The sequence below is a fragment of the Colossoma macropomum genome, unplaced genomic scaffold, assembly GCF_904425465.1.
Source record: "Colossoma macropomum unplaced genomic scaffold, Colossoma_macropomum, whole genome shotgun sequence".
Taxonomy (NCBI): Eukaryota; Metazoa; Chordata; class Actinopteri; order Characiformes; family Serrasalmidae; genus Colossoma; species Colossoma macropomum.
This window is the reverse complement of record NW_023494802.1, coordinates 9,321,789-9,342,211: the sequence shown is the minus strand read 5'-3', so window position 1 is coordinate 9,342,211 and position 20,423 is coordinate 9,321,789. Positions and strand designations below refer to the sequence as shown.

General features: G+C 39.4%; 2 protein-coding genes across 4 annotated transcripts in view; one reads left to right on the top strand and one right to left on the bottom strand.

The window, feature by feature from the left end:
- Positions 1-12,184, top strand: part of ccdc187 (coiled-coil domain containing 187) — a 29,677-nt gene extending 17,493 nt beyond the window's left edge. For 2 of the 3 annotated variants that reach the window (XM_036590931.1, XM_036590929.1), the window contains 8 exons: positions 3,593-3,671; positions 5,169-6,512; positions 8,332-8,447; positions 8,627-8,704; positions 8,816-8,950; positions 10,538-10,632; positions 10,711-10,796; positions 11,323-12,184. In XM_036590931.1, coding sequence (XP_036446824.1) covers positions 3,593-3,671; positions 5,169-6,512; positions 8,332-8,447; positions 8,627-8,704; positions 8,816-8,950; positions 10,538-10,632; positions 10,711-10,796; positions 11,323-11,486 — 2,097 coding nt within the window. In that variant the 3' untranslated portion in view covers positions 11,487-12,184. The remainder of the gene's footprint in view (positions 1-3,592; positions 3,672-5,168; positions 6,513-8,331; positions 8,448-8,626; positions 8,705-8,815; positions 8,951-10,537; positions 10,633-10,710; positions 10,797-11,322) is intronic. The other variant, XM_036590932.1, reaches the window with a different exon arrangement.
- Positions 12,185-12,697: 513 nt separating this feature from the next.
- tnfrsf9a (tumor necrosis factor receptor superfamily, member 9a) lies at positions 12,698-17,688 on the bottom strand. The gene is made up of 9 exons (XM_036590933.1): positions 17,652-17,688; positions 17,169-17,309; positions 16,573-16,692; positions 16,307-16,444; positions 16,130-16,202; positions 15,934-16,037; positions 15,749-15,793; positions 15,321-15,470; positions 12,698-15,113 (listed from the first exon to the last, which is right to left on the bottom strand). The coding sequence occupies exons 2-9, from the start codon at positions 17,302-17,304 to the stop codon at positions 14,989-14,991; spliced, it is 891 nt and encodes a 296-aa protein (XP_036446826.1). The 5' UTR covers positions 17,305-17,309; positions 17,652-17,688; the 3' UTR covers positions 12,698-14,988.
- Positions 17,689-20,423: the final 2,735 nt, after the last annotated feature.

Below are 20,423 nucleotides of genomic sequence, written 5' to 3'. Positions count from 1 at the left end.
TTTGAGAATGAGGGCTAGGCACACTGGGGCACAGCCCAAAAGTAAAGCAGCTCCTCTAGCGTATCTCAGCACTTTTTTTTAGGCCGGATGACGAGATTGGCCAACTCACCGCTTTCTCTCCTCCAGTTTTCCATTGTGTTGGCCCACACAGACCCTGCTGCTGTAGTAAACAGGCCAGGCTCCCCAAAGTGAGGCCGGCCTTGTTTGGAAAGTAAACACTTATAAAAGATGGTACCTCAAGGGTTCTTTAGTAAAAGTCATGGTTCTGTTTAGAACCAGAAATTCTGTATAAAATCATTTCATGATTCAATCCTTCTTTGCTCGGTGGAATGGTTCTTCAGATTGGTGAAGAATGTGTGGTATTTGGTTCTGTATAGCACCAAAAAGAGTTCTTCTGTTGTTACAAGCTCAACATTCTGTAAGCAGAACCCTTTTTGGTGCTTCTAAACCATCTTATTTAGTGAGTCCTGCCATTTTTGTCCACATCCATTCTACTCACTTTTACTCAGAGGCTTGCGTGGATGCATCTCCGAACTTTCTGGGCATGGAGAGGGTTACGCACTGCCAGGCACAATTGTCAATTGTCAATGGTGAGACCACCATCCATTTATTTAATTTGCAGCCAAAACAGCCATTACAGTACAAGTTATTCATTTCTCAGTGTCTGGGAAAAGAGCAGAATTTACTGTGTTCAGTTTTTACCTCTTTTCAGTAGTCTTGCTATCAAATTATCAAAGATCTGCAGGGATATTTTTCCACATCTCCAAAGTTCAGTCTTAAAAGTTGGTTGCATTTTCTGCTTCTCACAATCCAAGTAATCCCAAACACGTTCAGTGATGTTGGGCTCTGGGCTCAGGGGTGGTCAGTCCATTGTTCTGGGAACACCAGCAGCTTCTTTGTTCGATTTACACCTTGCTTTCTTCCTTCATCTGTTTCCTTTTCTCTTCTCGCAGTGGAAGGATGGATATAAACACCTGTAGATTTTTTTCAGATCTGAAGCAATAGTGAAGCTTGATGTTCTCCAATCTCTCATGCAGTACCGTTTGTCTGATGGTGACAGTTCTGGTGATCTGCCAGGTCTCACATGGTTATTAGGAGTCTCATTTACTTTTAAGAATTTTTAGAATAATTTTTGAACTTCCGTCTTTGGAGCTCCTGTTTTAATAAATAACTTATTCCCAATGGCTGTTTTGACTGGAAATTAGAGGTGGATGACATGCCAGAAATGTGGACATCTGATAAATTGGAAGAGACAAAGTAGTACCAGCCCTACTGGAAGTTAAATAAATGTAGGGAGGTCTATGACTTTTGTGTAGTACTGTATATTGAGGGTTCAGAATCAGTTCTGAATGTGTTGTACGGTATAATGTAATGTAAAAGTGGCTCATATAGATTAACTTTGTGTTGTTCAGAGCAATTTAGTATTTTATTTTATTGTATTTATTTCTAAGTATAAAAGCCAGACTGGTAAAGATAGAGATTTTATTTGGAACTATTAATTAGTGAACTTTTATCAGGTAAATTGCATGTTGATTTCTTAGTCATATAGTAATTTATTAAGAAATCACATGCAGGCATAATGCCTGGTTGGTGTCCTTTTTATGTATGTACCTCTCTGCTTAGTTGCTGTCAGTCTAAAGGTCTCTGCAGAGGCAGAGCTCTTTCTTCTGTTCTACTATACTGCCATCTTGTGGACATATGCTGTATAGTTTCAGTGCTTGGTTGCACCATATCCTTTCATGCGTAGCTTTATATTGTTTCTGGACCACATTTTACACGTCTCATCAAAATAAGTGTTTTCAGAAACGCTTTCGAAAAAAATTCCTAGAAAATTGAATGTTGAAATGATATGATGTTTTCACTTCCCTTTTCCCCTCCCACGCAAAAAAAGGGAGGACTCCACCTACAGGACAAAGAGAAAGTCTTCCCCAGGCCCCCCCATGTGTTAAATAAGTTAACACATCCTCTGCAGAGACACACTTTTGCACATCTTGGTGCAAAGTTATTATTTATTTGCAGAATTCAACAGGGAAGAAAAGACGTGGCATGTGCAAAAGTTATGGCACATTTTATATTTTGTCTTTTCTCAATATGTTAAACACAGCAAATACATAGAAATTGTGCACTAAATTGTGTTTTTAAAAAAGCCATTTTTAAGTGTGTTCTCTGTAGAGAATGTGTTAATTTTCACTTAGAAAATCACCAAATCGTGTCATTTGATCAAGTGTGTTTTAAACTTTCGCATTTCTGTCCATGCAGATACATAAACATTTATAAAATGTACAAACTGGGGATAAATCTGCTTGGATTAGCATTACACAAAAATGCCACACGTATCTGTAGTGGGTTAAAAATTCGGTAAAATGAATAAAACGCAGACGTTCTAGTGCAGTAGCCCATCGTCACCTAAACATTCTGCCCAAAAATTGCATCGTCACATATTGGTTTGAAATCTTAATCTAAACATCTGTCCAATGCTGATCCTTTTTTTAAGCAGTTATATGCTGATGCCAATATGAGTCCAGTTTCATTGTGCATGCTTCCCTTTTAATAGCTGTCGGTTTTTGTCTCATGTCTCCACCATGTCGCTGTGTACTTTTCTGATCTTTTGATTTCAAAAGAGGTTTGATTGAATTCCAGGAAATTAAGTAACAGCAAAACTTCACAGCATTTTTATTTTTTTTGGGGCCTGCGTTTCAATTTTGGCCAGATTTTTACTGTAAATGTAAAAATATAATGGAAACTTGGTGGAAAGTCCTAGTCATTCAGTTCAGTGTCTCACCTCCCTCGTACATTGCCCACTATGGTGGTACAAGGCCCATTTAGCAATGCATTTGGCGTTTAGAAGTCTCAGCAAGGTGGGCTTGAAATGCAAGACAAGCAAAGGCTTTGACCCTACCATATTCTCGAATGGAAATTCCGCTGCTGACGTCTGCTGCGTCTGACATTGTCTTATGTGGGGGGTGAGAAATGAGGTGTGCGCGTGTGGGTGAGTGTGTATTTTTTTTACAGTAGCTAACCACAAACGAAGCTAGATTTCTTCTCAGGCTTGACACCTTTCATCATTAGAAGACTATTTAAGGTAGTCTTTAAGGTAGTCTTGTGTATGTGTGTGTGTGTGTGTATATGTATGTGTGTGTGTATGTGTGTGTGTATATATATATATATATATATATATATATATATATATATATATATATATATATATATATATATATATATATATTAGAGAGAGAGAGAGAGAGATAGAATACTTTCACAGTAAATCAGTAAATATAATAATTAAAAACGTAAACAATGTGGATTTAAACATTACAAACTACTCACCAACAGTTATATTTATGTTTTACTCAGTATTTGCTACTTTACCTTTTTGTATTTTGTTTTATTCTGACTCTCTGAAAGATATTTTTATATTTATTTAATTTTTGGTTTTAAAACTCTGATTACCTAATTAATTGTCAAAATAATCATTAGATGACTTGATTGCTAATAATGTTGACAGTTGTAGTTGATAAATTTTGTGTTTAGTTAAATTACCCGAGTCCCCACTCACAAGGCACTGTTTCATTGTGTTGGTTTTTTAACACAGGAAATAGCAAAGCGAATCCAGGAAGAGGAAGAGTTGCTTGTGAGACAGCGGACAAGCTGCCAAAGGACAGAGAGAGCAGGTATAACTGCTGTTTTCTTCACTTCCCTTCGTTTAAATGCTATAATGTGCTGTCTGACAAAATTTCGTCATCTAGTTCTTGACACCATCAGTCAGACACCATGAGTCAGAAAGGCTTATGGGACAGGGATGCGTATGCCTGGTTGCCTAATAGGCCATTGTGACTTTTTGATGTGGCTCTGCAGTGTCTCCATCTTATCTCGCAATCAGATCGAGATCTGTGTGTGCGTGTTTAAGAGCACACATGGTGATATACACTGAATGACCAAAAACCCACACAGTGCTGGGATCAAAGCTCTCTTCCACGTGTGATGCCTCCACCTCTTCTTTATGCCTCTCTTCCATTCAGAAGCTCTGCTCTAAATTTAAATGGTACATTTGTTAGGGAAACTCAGGAGTACCATGTGTGGCATAATGTAGCCCAATTATTTAATCACCGCCCCCTCACACAGAAAACCACTAAGCAGGTTATGGCCTTATGGTCACATGTGTTCTTCACTCAAATGACTGCTCGTCATTCTGTCATCTGACTTTCCTATAATGGGGTCACTGATAAGTTCAGAAAAGTTCAGGGTTGCCTGTGAGGATGACTTGGCCCACCCCTCCAATAAATGAGATTAAACGCTTTTTTATCCTGTATGTAACTTATTACATTCTGTTTTAAAACTGTATTTTTAAGTGTTTTTGTAACAAAATATAGAATAATGTATTACATTTTTAACATGTTTGTTTGTTTGTTTGTTTGTTTGTTTATTTATTTATTTATTTATTTATTTATTTATTTATTTATTTGTATACCGTTTTGTCTTTTTTGGCCCTCTGCCCACCACTAACACTGCACTACACCCAGAAGTTTGCGCACTCCTGATCAAATTCCAGTTAACTGAATTGAATTTATGTTAATTGACATAGTTTCACAAGCCTGTTTATGAGCATTATTTATAATTATTGTTTTCTCTTGAGCATTGTAAGCACAAAAGTCTAGTATGACTTAGAAACACAGACCCCGCTGACCCTTTAAGACCGGTTTTAATTTTCACTTTTTAGTGGCAGCTGCCCATTAAAGCATTTATAGCAGGATTAAGTTAGTTCTTATGCTGTGCATATTTTTAGCTTCTGCCAAAAAGGCAAACTTTCTCTTGCTGTCATGATGTTTTTTAGCTGACATTTGTATGTCCCGCTTTCTTCTGCTTCAGTTGTTAACCCTGCCCAATTTCACTGAACTGCCCTTTATAGCAGAAGTTGGTCTTTTAGTGTGACATTTTGTAGACACTTGCACCCGGTTTGAAGTTCTGTCGGTCAGTGAACGCAGTTTTTATGCATGTCTCTTTTTTTCCATGCATTTTGATGACAAATGTGATGAATTGCTAACTGCCAATTGCCTGTTTTCACTGTGTTTACCTATGTGTTGCTTGGCACCAGTGACTGCATTTGCTTAACCACTAACCTACTCCTCCACCCTCCTGCCTTATGTTTGCATGTTTTTGCTCGGCAAAAGAGAACACCGCCATCCCTGCCCTTCGAAATGCACTTCAGCCTGCTCGCCCCCTCGTCAGCAAGGAGGAAGAGCAAGAGCGGTATGACTGGGCTTCACACAGCAGGCCCTACTCTCCCTCTCCCTCCACCTCAGACTATGAGGAGGACCACTGTGAACGCAGGAGGCATGTTTCACAGGACTACGGTGACGGTTTCAAACAGAGACATCGACCCGGCCATGAGCCACCTCGCAGAAACCATTTGGGACAGGAATGCAGGAGCTCTGTAAGTCAAAGCAGCCATTTAGGAGAGGAACGCAGGAGCTCTGTAAGTCAGAGCAGCCACTTAGAAGAGGACCGCAAGAGCTCTATAAGCCAAAGTAGCAGGACTGGCCGCTTTCAGGGTGGATGGGGCGATGTTGTCCAGCTCATAAAGAACGACTTGAGCGAACAGGGCTACCTGAGCTGCAGTTCCGATGATGAACTCTTCGAACCTGTCTACAGGCTCGAGAGAATCTTCAGTCAGCGCAGGCAGGCCCCAGATCAGCATGGTGGCCGGGATAAGAGACTGAGCCGCCATAGTAGTGTGAGGGAGGCTACCAGCAGAATGTGGCAAGGCGAACGTGTGAGCAGGACACAAAGTTTTAGGGGCTCAGAATACAGCGACAGCAGAAGTTTGAGGTCAGAGGAAAGGCAAGTAAGGCGCTATAACAGTAGCTGTAGCGACTCCAGGCCAGGAGATGGCCAAAGACATGTCCACTTTCAGGATGACGCAAGGGGCCATAACAGGTATAACAAGAGTCAAAGAGCGTTTGAAGGCAGCCATGGTGGCACCAGAGAGCGAGAATTAGGGAGCTGCACTGTGGGTTCCTATCCGGTAAGGGGTTATAGTCAAGTGTACCTCACCACTGCTAATGGTGTCCAGTATCAAACTCATCCTCAGGGTTTTCAGCAGAGCGCTCAGGTGAGGAATATCCGCCGCGGAGATTTCCAGGTAGGCAGTAGAGCAAGATATAACTATGGTGAGTTCCAGCAGGTTAATGGAGTCAAGTACTTTGAAAACTCCCCATCACAGGAGTCTAGAGTAAGAGAGGAGGAGGAAGAGTGGGAAAGAGACAGCCGCAGGGTTCGAGGGGAGCACAGGCGAAGAGCACACTCCCTCAGGGAGGAGAGGGTATGGCAGGCTACGGAAATCAAACATTACCATGGGAACCGTAGGGAAAGACGGGTTTGGCAGGGTGAGGAGGAGAGCTCAAGTACTGAAGAGGAGGAGGAGGAGAGGGAAAGGAGGAGAGAGGAGAGAAGGGTGCGGAGACTCTCCCAGCGCAGCCTCAGTCTGGCCTGCAGAGGGCGCTCTCCCAGAGCAGGTAACAAAGTTCTGCCCCAGCTCCCCCCAATGTCCGATTGAGCCTGTGGTTCTGCAGTGATCTCTCTTCATCTGCTCATTCCTGTCAATCATCTCCAATCCAAAAGTTCCGCCCAAGTTCTTTCGCTTGCGAGCCCCTCTGCGTGTTTCGGGGATGGTTCTTGACTTTGATCTTCTATTAATTAGGCTTACGATTAGTTCCTGCTTGGCAAAATCTTTTTCTTGATGTTCTCTTCTCTCTGGATGGTCTCTTTTCTCTCCTTACAGATTCTGACATGAAATAGAAGTGTTTACTCTTTGACTTTCATCATTTTTGTTCACATCTCAGTGATCAAATACTTCCACCATTTTCCTTCGATTCATTATTCTCCCCTCCCTGTCTTTGTTTGCTCCTGTCTTGGTTATATTTGAAAAAGGCATTGTTCTGGATTTGTTAGTATGTCTCTGCATTGATTTGGTTTGAATTAAACAAGAAATTGTACCTTCATTACAGTTGTATGCAAAAGTTTGCATAACCCTCGTCATATTGAATGTTGTTTTGATTTTCTAATTGAAAATAAGTCAACACATCCTCTTTAGGGAACAAACTTAATTTTTTTTTTATCATTGCTTTTGCACAGGCCACGTTTAATGTTTGATTACTTTTTTTTAATATGGTAATTCAGCAAGTAAAAAACAATTCTGCATTAAAATGTGCAGAGGTTTGTTCTTTGTTCTCTGACATATTAACTTACTTTCACTTAGAAAGTCAACAAAACATGTAGGTCGACCAAGGTGCCCAAACTTTTGCATACTGACCAAAAAAAACACTTGAAAAGACTTATGTATACCAGCCCCACCAAGATCTCACAGTTTGTTTGTTTTTTGTCATCATTGTGGGCTAAAAAGCTTTAAAGGAGCTTTTCTTCATAACTTCATAAAATTGATAATATAATCAGTGACACTATTTGTTGTGCAGGGAAGAGCAATAAAAATAGAAATTTGTAGAAATTTGTGATCATTGTCTGCCTGAAATTTAGTGTTCTTCTGAGAAACAAGAACAGAGACATTCAGACTCAAGATTTTAGCTCTGTTTTAAATTTTCAAAAAAGGGAGTCAGTGCTTTATAATGAAATGATGTGACAAAACTACTTGTATTCAAAATAAGCAGATTTCCTCAGATATACAGAAATAAGAAAAAGAAGTAAAAAGTGCTCAAACTAATTTTTGATAGAACATTTGGTAGCACTGTGTGACTGAACTAGGCCTAGGCCATGATAAAATTTTCCTTTAATAAAAAATTGGCATTATGATTATCTTCACCCCCAAGGCCACCACAAAAAAAACACACAGTCCGTTTGGCACACTACTTCCTGCACGCTTCCAGTTATAGTGAAAACACTTATGCGATTTGCATGTTTGGAAATAATGTGACAAAATTGTGAGCACTTGCAGATACTGCATGGGTGGTTTGAATTGCCCTGAATTTGTGATCTCTGGAGGGACTGCTGTATCAAACAGGACAAATTTTAGAAGAAGAAACAAAGTGAACAGACCATACTAAAAACATACATTTGGTACTCTGTTCAGGACTTATTTGCTTTACTTTTTTAACTTAAAGAATTAGAAGACTTGACGTCATTTGTAAGTCTTTAAATTCCCACATTATTTTCATTTTGTTGGCATGACCTCATGCAGAATCCCCCTTATTATGTCTTAATTATGTCTTAGTGCAGCTGCTGGTGGTCTGTGGAAATCCCCCTGTTATCAGCTGTCGCTGAATTGTGTGTTACCCTCCCCCCACACAATGCCTTGTACTAACTAAGCTGACTTCTACACAGGGTCTGTGCTAAGGAGGGATGGAGCCTCTCTGGACCTGGGGGAGCTGGAGCAAGTCCTGTTGGATGAAGAATTGGCTCGCAGGCTTCAAGAACAGGAAGAGAAATTGCTTAGAGGCGTAAGAGCTCACAATAAGAATACTGTTACACAATCAAATGATTTCTCCACTTGCAAAACCATATAAGCATCGACTTTGTGCCCTGGTTTGATACGGTATGACGTAGTGATTTAACTTGTAAATCATGTGTAAAAGCCTGTGACCCATACATGTCTTTCTGTTTTATTTGTTATCTTCAGGTTCCTCAGTCAACCTCTCATATCCAGAGATCTTACCCGGAAGGAGATTTCAGAGTAGCACAGGTTGCTCAAGACGAGGTACGCATTCCTAAGATGAGCAATCCAGAGATAGGCTTATGCAGAGAAACAGTGACTTAGTGCAGACGTATTTTGTCATTAATCATCATCAGGATGTCTTTTTTTTTTCAGGAGATTGCTCGCTTCATGCAAAAGCAAGAGATAAGGGCAAAGCAGCAGTCTCAAGAGCTGGACGAGTGCGGAACAGGACGGGAGTACAGACAGATGACTAACGCGTATGATGATAGCGCTGACTATGAAAGACAGGTAGCAATGCCCTTCTGTAGCGTATCATACATCTGTTGCAGCTACAAAACATTCATGACATGGCCAAAAGTATGTGGACATCACATCCATACAAGCTTGTTAAACATTAAACACCTCTTGGGCATGAATATGAAGTTGGTGCCCCTTTGTTGCTTCAAATGCCTCCACTATTCTGGAAAGGTTTCTGCTAGATTTTGGAACATGGCTTCACCTTCATTTAGACACAAGAACGCAAGTGAAAGCATGCCCTGATGTTGGGTGATAATGTCCTTTGTAAGAGGACACTGTCATGCGGAAACAGGAAAGGACCTTCACTAAAACTTCTGCCTCAGATCTCCTTGAAGTTTCCTTTTCACGATAACCGCACTTACAGTTGACCAGGGCAGCTTAAGCAGGAATGAAATTTGATAAAGTGACTTGTTAGGAAGTGAAGTGTTGAAAGACACTGAGCTTTTCATTACAACCCATTCTACTGCTACCATTTGTTTATGGAGATTGCATGGCTGTGTGCTTAATTGTGTGGACCTGTTGGCAATAAGCGTGCCTGATCGAGACAGGGATTAAAATAAAAACTAGCTCAGCCAACCAAATTAACTGAATTTAATTTAGGTGACAAACAGAAACCAAAACAACCGCTCTGTACAAAGTTAACAGAAAAGACAGCAAAATGATGGTCAGTGTACGAAGCTGAAGTTGTCTTCTTATTCAAATTTTCCGTTTCACTTTAAATTGTGCAGCAGTTGGCCGACAGAATGTTACCGGCACACCGTTTAAGGTGAAACGGAAAATTTAAACATGAAGCTGGCAAGTAAATGTTATTTTCAGCTTTGTGGAAAATGTACAATCATTCAAATAGTTGAAATAGTTCAAATAGAGCTAAGTGTTTTCTTTAAGTACCATAAGGAAACGGTAAGTCCGCCTGGTAAGTTTTTCCGGTAAGACTGGAGTTTAGGTGCTGAGCAAGCATTGATGCTATTGATGCTTCGCTTGTTTCGAGCTTATGGAGGCGAACTTGAATTCTCTTAATTCAGTTGTCTTCCAAAATAAAATAAGCCAAGCAAAAATATAGTAACAGACATCTGAAAACATTGCTCTATATCAAATTTAGATTTAATGCAGTTCTGGCTCACCTACTCCAGGAAACTCCATTCACATGAAAAGTAACCAAATGCCAAACTTCACATTTCTGTTTTGGGTCTCAAGTCTTACAGAGTCATCAGGTGTAAGTCTTTTTTGATTTTGTTGAGTCTCACGTCTTCAAATTTGTGACTCGAGTCTGACATGAGTTGAAGTCTTATGACTTTAGTGCACACTTCTGTTTCATAGTTATTTCCTTAAGATGACCAATAGTTTACCCAAGCCTAGGAAACCATGTACAATTAAAAGGAGTTTATTCTCTGTTGTCTGCCTCTCTTATTGTCTCCTCTTCAGCTTTCGTTTTAAGTTAGGGCGGATAAAGTTGCAATATATACTATTATATTCCCAGATAAATGTTTATGGGCCTTATTGAAATTCCTTAATAGTTTGTGACACCGTGGTTATGTATAAGTACAAAATACACATACACAAGTCGTGCTCCTGTTGCAGGTGCAGAGAGACAGACTAGACTCGGAGGGACTTCTCTCTCCTACTGAGGAATGCTCCCCAGAATATCAACCCCCTAGCCCCATCGCCATGGCCACGTAAGTCATTGTCCTTCCTTTAGTTAGAACTGAATTTGCCTCCAGACACCACTCAACAAGCTACCCCTTTCATCTTAGGCAGCAGCACCAATATAGGAATATAGCAGAGGAACTAGATCCAACCTTTCACAGGAAGGAGAACCTGGCAAGACAGAATATTTCAGGTAGGAATTTTGTCATGTTCACTTCATATTTTCCTGTGCAGAAGTCAGAGACCAGCCGTTCATATATTTAATTAACTCTGCAATGACCAGTCCATTAATTTTGAGAAGACCAGAATCTTCTTTATTTGCAAGTTTTCTTCTTTTTTGTCTCTTTCCTTTTCTCAGTAATGGCCTCTTGACAGCTACACACCCTTTAAGGCCTATAGTGTTAAGTTGCTTCTCACAGTGGAAAGATGGACAGAAACACCTATGTATTTTTTCAGATCTGAAGTAAGAGTGGAGCTTGATTTTCTCCTCTCTCTCAAAACAGAAAGCTATTTATCTGATGGTGACTGTTTTGGTGGTCCACCAGGTCATGCATGGTTGTTAGGAGACCCTTATCTTTCTGTATCTTTTAACAACTTTCTGAAGTTTTGGAAATCCCTGTTCTGTTTTGTTGTGAATTAAATGACTGGTGGCTGGTCTCTGACTTTTGCACAGTTCTGTATATTGTTTATAGTAAATGAGTTGGTTTTTGTTTTTCCAGCGCCCTGCCAAATCCAAGACACTCCAGAAGCAGGTTCACTTGATCTCATGGGGGAACCTACATTTGTTCCACCTACGAAGCGGCACGGTGACAAGACTGTACGAGTTAAGTCCAAAGAAAAAAAGGAACACAGTAAACCAAAGGAAAACTGTAAACAGCAGTGATGTTGACGAGGTCAATGTCCCCCTACAGTGGTGTTGTTCATAGTAATACTTCACACAAACCCAGCACACTTCTGCCTACTTAAACAATAGATAACAAAGGCATGTTTCAGGGGTTTTCCAATCCTTTAGTTCCATTTTCTTTGGTAGATGTGGGGACAGTTGACCCTCAAACTATTAATGGAGTCAGCATGCCAAGGAGGCCCCAGTAATGCAAAGGAGGCACTCCACAGGGGCATAAATCTACACAAACGTCAACTTCCTTGTCAATGATATTCCCATGTACTTTTGTCTTAGTCATTTTTCGTTTCATTTTTATCTGTTCCTCTGAGCAGCTGGCAGCGATAGGGGGGCCTGGTGCCGCAGGGAATGCTTCAACTAGTACTGCTATCCATTTTAGTTTTGATTTCTGAGAAGCAAAAATAAGACCGTCTTTAATAGACAGCTGCTTTTTCTTGGCTCACTGGTGTTCTCAGAAAATCATTTTTCAGTTACTGAGAAGCATTTAACAGAATTCATAGGTTGCAGTAATCTCTCCCACTGAACCAGTTTTCTTATCATTTCCCCATGTACTTCCTGCCCACGTTGTTTAAGCAATTTTTCCTGTTATTCTTATATTACTTTTCCATCTCATGTACAGGAACCATGTCTTGCCACATTGTATAGTTTGTAAAAAAAAAAAAGGAAGCGTATGTTTCACTTGTATAATTCTTTGTTTTGCTGCGCTTATTTATGCTATAAAACTGAACAAAAGTACAAAGCAAAACTGTATTATTGTGATAAATAGAACATGTATGAAAAGGTTGCCCTCTACTTTTGACTGTAAGGATTATGGAGCCATTTGATTTTGAGGAATCATGAACATCTACAACAGGGCTTGTGTGTATAATAATATATGTCAATATACGTCAGATGTTTCAAAAATCGTAAAAACTCTACTTATTTTTGTGTGGTTAATTGTGTTTGCTCCAGTTTGACTCTAAAGAAAGATTTTCCCGTTTAAAAAGCAGTTATTGTTATAACGATACAAGTGGAGAAAATAAGCTTCATCAGAATTAATTTATAAGGTGCTTAAGTTATAGTTGTAAAAGCAAGGCTCTGTTTGAACGAGAGGGCTACAGTCACAGATTCTACCATAGCAACATACCAAGCGAGCAGCTGGGTATCAGTCTGCGCTACTGCGAATGATTCAAAGGGTCAAACTTGGTAATGCATTAAAGTAGAGGCATTAATAATGTAACACCTTGCAGCTCTATATATGTTTTATCTGTTTTATTTTTATGCTTAGTGAAAGTAGAATTTTGTTTCCTTCATTTATTGCTCAAAATGCGAAGTATTTTCTGTGACAGAAGCTGTGGGAAGCACCTCTTTAAAAGATTTGTCTCAAAATAAAACTTATATTCCTAGCATAGAGTGAAGCGGTAGCTTGGAAGCTGTAAAGTAGTAGCTTATTTTTATTTTGGTTACCACTAAAATTCACTTGGAATTTTGTACTTCGTGTGAAAACAAAAACTGTTCAGAAGTTTTAACAGATAACAATAATAAGGAAAAATTGTGTACTTCATAACTTCTGTAAAATGGTTAACATGATTTGTCATTTTATTTAACAGGGAAGTAGTATTGCACAAACAAGTTTGCTCACAAACTGTAGATTTTTACACTTTATAGCAACATCAGCATAGAGTATAAAAGGAAGCACTGCTTGTGTCAAAGTTCAACACTAAAACTGAAGAAATTGTAATGTCCCTGTAACAATAATCATTACCATGTACCAGCATGTTATCTCCCTGACCGCCTAAATTTAGTTTGTGATGCCAGGTTGCTGACCTTTTGATGAGCGACAAACATTGAGTGGACAGTTCCACCCTGGCCAGCTAACCTTCACTACAGGATTCTCTGGGTTTTTCCACGTGGTGTTGTTAGCTGCCTAGAGTTCCCCTAATTCTTTCTGGCCTGCAGGTCTGTGTTATTAGGATAAACAGTTAGTGGTTTATGTCCTTATGAACTGTGGGCAAAGATGAGATGTCAGATTCACTTATTACCTGGAATTTGCTGCTTCACGTGAAGACAAACTATACAAAGTGCATTTTCCCATGTAAAACCAGCAAGAGGAGAACTTTCTAAGCTAAACCAGTTCAGCACTGATTTAGAGCCAACAAAAGAATGTAACCTCGTGTGATTCACACTTGCTACTCATCCCTAAAGAATGTACACTTAAGAGCAGATGACTACAAATAGAAGATACGTGGAATTTTATCCTCACATGAGTCACACGTTCTTCAAACTATTTCAGATTTCAAAACACGCACAGGCTACTTCATGTGTAAACTCCCTGTGAGTCACTGGAAAGTCTAAATATGACAAAACTGCTGAGTATTATTCTTCGACATGCTGTCACAACATAGTGTCAGGGATAATATACCTTAACGGCCTAGGATGAGTCAGCTATATAATGTTTTGTAAGGTCAAAGGTACTCTCTTGCTTAACTCTTCTGAAATCCTTGCCACTCCTATGCTTCCCTATGGCCTAGAAAGGAAGTCCCTTCAGGGGAAACCCTGCAGAGAACACATGTGCTCCCACCATTTCTGCTTACAGGAAATTTAAACTTCCCTTCTGCTCTTCCACACACCAATACAATGCGATACATTTTCATATTTACAGTTTCTGTCATCAGTATTGTATTTACATTAGCAACACCAGCTTGTCTGTAATTGTTATATTAAAATACCTGTTGCATTTCATAAGAAAAGCTTACAAAATCACCATTGCAGAAATAAGAAACAGGCAATTGCTAATTCAGTGCCAGGAATTTTATGAGGTAAAAAAATAACCGTTTCTCAATCATCCTCCCCCTGAGCCAGTCTTAATCTCTCGAATGAGACATTTAAAATAGTGCCATTTGCAACAGGAAACTGGGGGAAGCCCACCAGGGTATTTCAAGAAGCCTGCGACCTGTAAATGTGACGCAGTAGATCGTAGGTGACACCCACTCCGATGCGAAGTGTCAGTAGTTGTGGTTCACATTCTACACTCCTACATGGCTGAGAAGCTAGTCTGTTTCTGGCTCTCACTTTGTGCACTTTACAACTATATGCAACAATGTAAACCTGTAGCGTTGTTCAAGTCTCTTATAAGCTTCCTTCTTCACTGATAAATGTAGGTGTTCTTGCACATTTGTTCTTGTTGCAGCAGTTTCAGCATCTGTAAAGTTTCCCATTCAAAACGTTTGTCCTTTCCAGGCCTTTTCTCATAAATAAAAATGCTGCTGCTCACGTCCAGTTTTGTTAGCAAGCCTTCTCACATGTTCTGGTAGTTTTGTCTTCATCCTATGGTCATCAAAATAGGCCAAAAGCCCAGACTGTGGAAAGAAACTGTCCGAAGTTTCTAACCCCCATCAATCCAACAGATAAATTGGGCATCATGGATTCGAAACAGCTTCAGCACCAGGAGCCTGCTCCCAATCAGTTGAGTATTAACAAACAATCTAGGCGTTATCCATGAAGCTCACAGTATGAGCTTGGAATCGGAGTCCTGCGTGCTGAGAGACTCGGAGCTTCCTCCTTGTTCCTGCTCGGGCTGGCGGAAGCTGCATGCATCATCATGCTCCATAATCATAACCCTCAGCTCTTCTGTGAACAGACCAGATAGGCAGAAATTAGCATGCTAGCTGACAGTAGAGGGTAAGACTAGAAGAATGATGTGAGTCATGGGTATTTTCTGAGTGCAAAGAGGCGTAAAATTATACTCAAGTGCGGGTGTGACAATAGAAGAGATGATGCTATGTTGCTTGATAGTGCCTAGGAGGAGGCAAAAGGTCATGGTTTACGGAAATCTACCTGGAGGAAGGGTTTCTGGCCGCAGGTCCTTGGTCTCGGTATTGGTCATGTTTTTTGCTCTTTGATAAGCAAACCCCAGGTATAAAATTACAAAACAGATGAGAACAAAAATGAATCCAGCGATTCCAGCTAGTAGCCAGAAAGTGTCATCTGCAAGAAATGAACAGAGAAGTGACGTTGCATACATATTTCAGTGTGTAGAAACGGTTTCTTTGGGTTACTGTGTTTCCTATCACTGTATAAAAGATGCGCAAACCTTTTTGCTTATTACATCGTTTGTGAGACAAACTGAGAAGTCTTAAAATTTTCATCTTTACATATAAAATAAACATGAGAAAATAGATCAGAAGATCAGTTTTAAAAGGTTAAAAATGCTTATTAAAAAGCCAGCATTGCATTACTATTGAAATAACCGAGTTTACGCTTACCTTTTTTCTCTATTTTCGTCTTTAAGGGTTCCACTGTGTTGTATTCTACAGCATAGAAAAGCGAACACTGCTAAATATACTCTACAGCTAAACTCGTACATTTTAACGCTACCATTCATTCTTGTGTGGTTACTTACAGTAGTATCTAATATTCTCTAACCTTTTTTATGTCAAAGTTTTCTTACCCAATGGTGTTATCAGAGCAGGGGCCAAAGTGGAGGCCTTTAGCTTGCACTCATTGTTAAGAGATGCATCACTTATGGACACAAGTTCCTGTCCTTCAGGACAACTGAAAACATGAGAGAATAATAATAATAATAATAGTTAAACAAGGTTCATCTCAGACATGAGTAAAATCGGTTTAGAGTCTATAAGGGCTACCTTGTTCTCCGAGGTTTGCATTTGCTGTGGATTTGGTCATTGAATGTTCCCTGGGGACATTTCCTGCAAGTCCCTGTAGAAAAGAAAAGCAAGAACATATCTCAGTGTCTTTAACACCAAACTATGTTTAATTGAGGGATTTTTCTCAAATCACATTCGCTTTAAGGAGACTCTTACGTTCTTCTGTTGGTTCCTCGCCTTTTTTGCACTCATCTACACAGTAAGAGCATTGTGAGTTTCCACAGCGGAGCCCAGCCTTGCAGCCACACACAGTGTCAGAACTGGGGGTGCAGTTTTTCACTACGACCCTCGGGTCTGGAGGAACATTTTTACAGTAAACACAGCTTTAGGTGTTGCAGAAGGTGATTAAGATAAGAGCTAATCACATTGTTTGCACATTAAAGGCTCTTGATTTTCAGGGAATTGTGTAAAATTATACGTACCTATGCACTGAGAGCATCTGTTACAGTAGGGCTTTTTAGGGTGGTTTAAAAAAGTGTCAGGATCACAAGGCTTACAAAGCTGATTACGGTCTTCTCCACAGTGCTTCACAAAGCGGTTCCCTGTAACCACACACAGTACGCTCATACTCATACAGTGCACATCTGTAGTACTGATTGATAAAGTTTACCTTTGAACACTAGTCTCTGAATGACTTAGTCTGTTTTGTTAATTTAAATGGCAAACCCTGAAGAGCATTTTAAATTCTGACAACTGTACTACTAACATTGTGAACTGTAAGCTCAACTGTCTTCAGGAATCCATATGCCCTCCTGAGAATCATTAAGCCAGCTGCAGTTGCTCACTGAGATACAACCGTTTACAACCAGTGTCATTCCTCTTTCTCACGTGCTCAGTTTGTTATAGATTGACAACCAAATTAAGACATACTATGAAAGTCTCTGACTTCCACTGAATTTAGAGTATAATACAAAGACATAGTACTCTGCCATAGCCATAGTGAACTAAGCGTATGTTCATATAATCATACCTAAAGCACTGCATGTTCATTATACAAATGTATTAATGTTAGATCTACCTGGATGGCACGCTTCACAGCAGATTCCATTATCAGACAGTCTCCAGTCAGCACAGCCATCCTCTGTTCTCACACTGGTGTGAAACAGACTGGCACTGAGCAGAGCATGACACAGACTCCACAGGATGAGGTGCATGTCTGCTTTAAGAGAAGAAAGCACATTAAAATCTGGACATTACTCACCGGATAAAATATCTCATTTCTCCATTGCCCCAGTGTCATATAACAGGATGACAACTGACAGAATCTCATTCATCATTTCTCGACAAAGTCAAATATGTTGCAAAATAAAGTTGATTACATTTAGTTTGCATTAATACCTGTCAAATATCATTCATTGTTTCATTCAACAAAAAAGTGGATAAAAGTCAGCTTCCAATGTAAATGCTTAGTTATAAAAGTACATGAAATCTTATAAAAGTACATTTAAGCCTTATTCTTAAAAATAATCTTGTGAAATATCAAAATAAAGTATTATCTTACTTGACTGAAGATGAAGCTCTACAGTGCAGCAGTGATATCAGATCAGACTTACAGAGTTCAACTGTGTCAGTCTTTTAAACCACAGAGCCGGGGGCGTGGCTTACTTGTGGTTGGCTGACGCTGAAGCAAAGTAGTGTTTTTTTTTGTTTTTTTTGTTTTTTTTTTTCTCTCGGCTGAAGCTTGATGTCTTGATAAGTAAAATCTCTTAATACTAGTGCATATATCTAATTTCTCATTCAAGAGGCCCATATTCTACATTTTTCTTGTACTTTATTTTTCTCCCTGAGGTCATCTTACAACATTTGTCAGTGTTTACATATCATTATATAATCAAAAGTTCAATTTTAGACAACAATTTTTCAAACTCTTTTTATCCCTCAGTACAGGTGGTTTTTGTTACTGGCCCTTTAAGACTGATATATGTAAATCGTATGCCTGTATTGAGTCTCTGTGGGTGAGCAAAATGACAATATTATTAATAAATTCTACCCCAGTCCCCTTTTCTGAGCATATCAGGGATATGATCAGTACATAAAGAACACTGAACCAACCTACAAAGAGTGCATAATTAGTCCTGTTTAATTGGATTTATATGTGAAATGCTGAATAAAAATCATTCTAATCCTAATTTTTGACAGCTATTTCGAAATGTAGCACTACTGTGGCTTATTTCCAACTTATTAAAAACTAAATATCATGATGTGGATTATGTATTATGAAAATGTCTTCATGCCTCGTTCACAAAGCAGTCTGGGCTGAAACATTCCTTATAACTTATTTGTGAGTGGGCGGAGCTAAACTGCTGAAAGCTGAATAGACAGATATAAGTACATGAGTTTGTTTTCATGACAAACACTGAATTCATATTCTATTGCAGACGATTTGGCTTGTTTCAAGCGTATTTCACTTGACAGAATCAGAAGTAAAAAATGTATAAAAATAAGTTGAATAATCTTAGAATATTCTTTCAGCAGTCTCAGAATGAGAAATATTAGGTATGTCAGCAAGATTTAAGATGATTTCACATGCCAAGATATCTGCAGTGCAACGTAACACTTTTCACCACTGTACCCTCTGTTACGCACGTTTCAGTAAGCAGATTTTCCAGTCTGATAAGCGAAAATGTATGTATTAGCAGAATCTTACAGTGGGTTTAAGATGTATCGCTTGATGCAAATTACACCCACATTTAGTTTTTTTTATTAGTACATCATACAGTGCATTGATATCTTTTATGCAACACCACATTTACTAACTAGTTACTCAGCTTTATGCCCAGTTTCACAAGTGCTGAAAAACCAACTATATTCATTTATTGTGTTTTTCTCTTTAGTAGCTATAGTAGGAGAAAATCATAAGTGGCAACACTGGCTGGCAACAGAAACACTTCAACAGTGTCCTAACCTAATAAATAATAGTATGTAGCAAGAAACTAAAAGTCCTTTACATGAGTTTGTCAGTAAATGTATATGATAAAGTTACATGAGTTTGTCACAGAAAATGTTATTCATTGATATTCTCTTTCTGTTGTGTTAATCTCTCTCTCTCTCTCTCTCTCTCTCTCTCTCTCTCTCTCTCTCTCTCTCTCTCTCTCTCTCTCTCTCTCGTTGATTTTTCTCTCTATTTTGTTCCACTGTATTTTTGGGGGCTTTGAAATTGCCACATAGTCCAGCCATATGGACATCTCTAGTGCTCAGTCAGGACAACAGAGCAACTATCCTGAAGTGTCTATCAAAATGAGCTGTGTAGATCTATAGTAATAATGTAAATGAACCTAATGCTGCTACGTAATTAAAGCCCCTTCATTGGAACACCATAATTTTCCCATCAGGCAAAGTTTCAAGCGTAATGCATCTATCAACGCAGTTGCTCCAAACATCTGTATAAAGCTAGTTGTACGTTAGTTAGCTGATGAAAAAGAATCACTACTACCTAAGTGCACTCTGGCCGACCTTTGTGCTTCCAGTCGCAGCACAAGTCCTCCCTAGATCTCTGAATCCTCTGAACTATGAGGTAATTGACTAGTCAGAATATGAGTATTGCTACATGAAGGTTAACACTGCTAGTTTTTGAATTGATGTCATACAACTCTGTGGTGCTGCCAAGCAGTATTTACCCCTTTGCCTAATCACTGTCATTATACAATAGCTGTATGGTAGTACAGGCATGCTTCGTCTAAAGTATTTACTAATTTAAAAAAATTATAAACGTGTTCATTATAATTTGAAAAATGTCCAGTGATGTTGGAAGCAGCCATGATTGTGCACACTAAGAAAACGTCCTAGACAGGCCTTGAACCCATGACCTGTAGATGAAAACTAATCACTACACAGTTCTGCTTTCCAGTTTTGAGTATAACTGTCACTACACAATGACTAGTGGCTGGAACATTTGGAAAGAGCTAGTGCCAGTCAGAGCAGAGAATACTACTGTCTCATTAGATTGCAATCAGAGCTCAGGATAATACTAGCCAAACAGATTTCAGGCTTAAACCAGCCAACCAGAGCAGATCTCTTTCTCCTGTTTCTGTGAGAACATCTAACAGGGCCTTTAGGCCAGGAGTGTCCAGTCTTATCCGCAAAAGGCTGGTGTGGCTGCCGGTTTTCATTCCAGCAAAGCAGGATCGGGTGATGAAGACTAAGACCAGCTGATTAATTAAGTAAAATCAAATGAGCTGCTTGTTTGAAATGAAAAACTGTAGCCACATCGAAATTTTGCAGATGAGATTGGACACCCCTGCTCTAGACCTTCAGATAAGGCTCAGTGATTTCC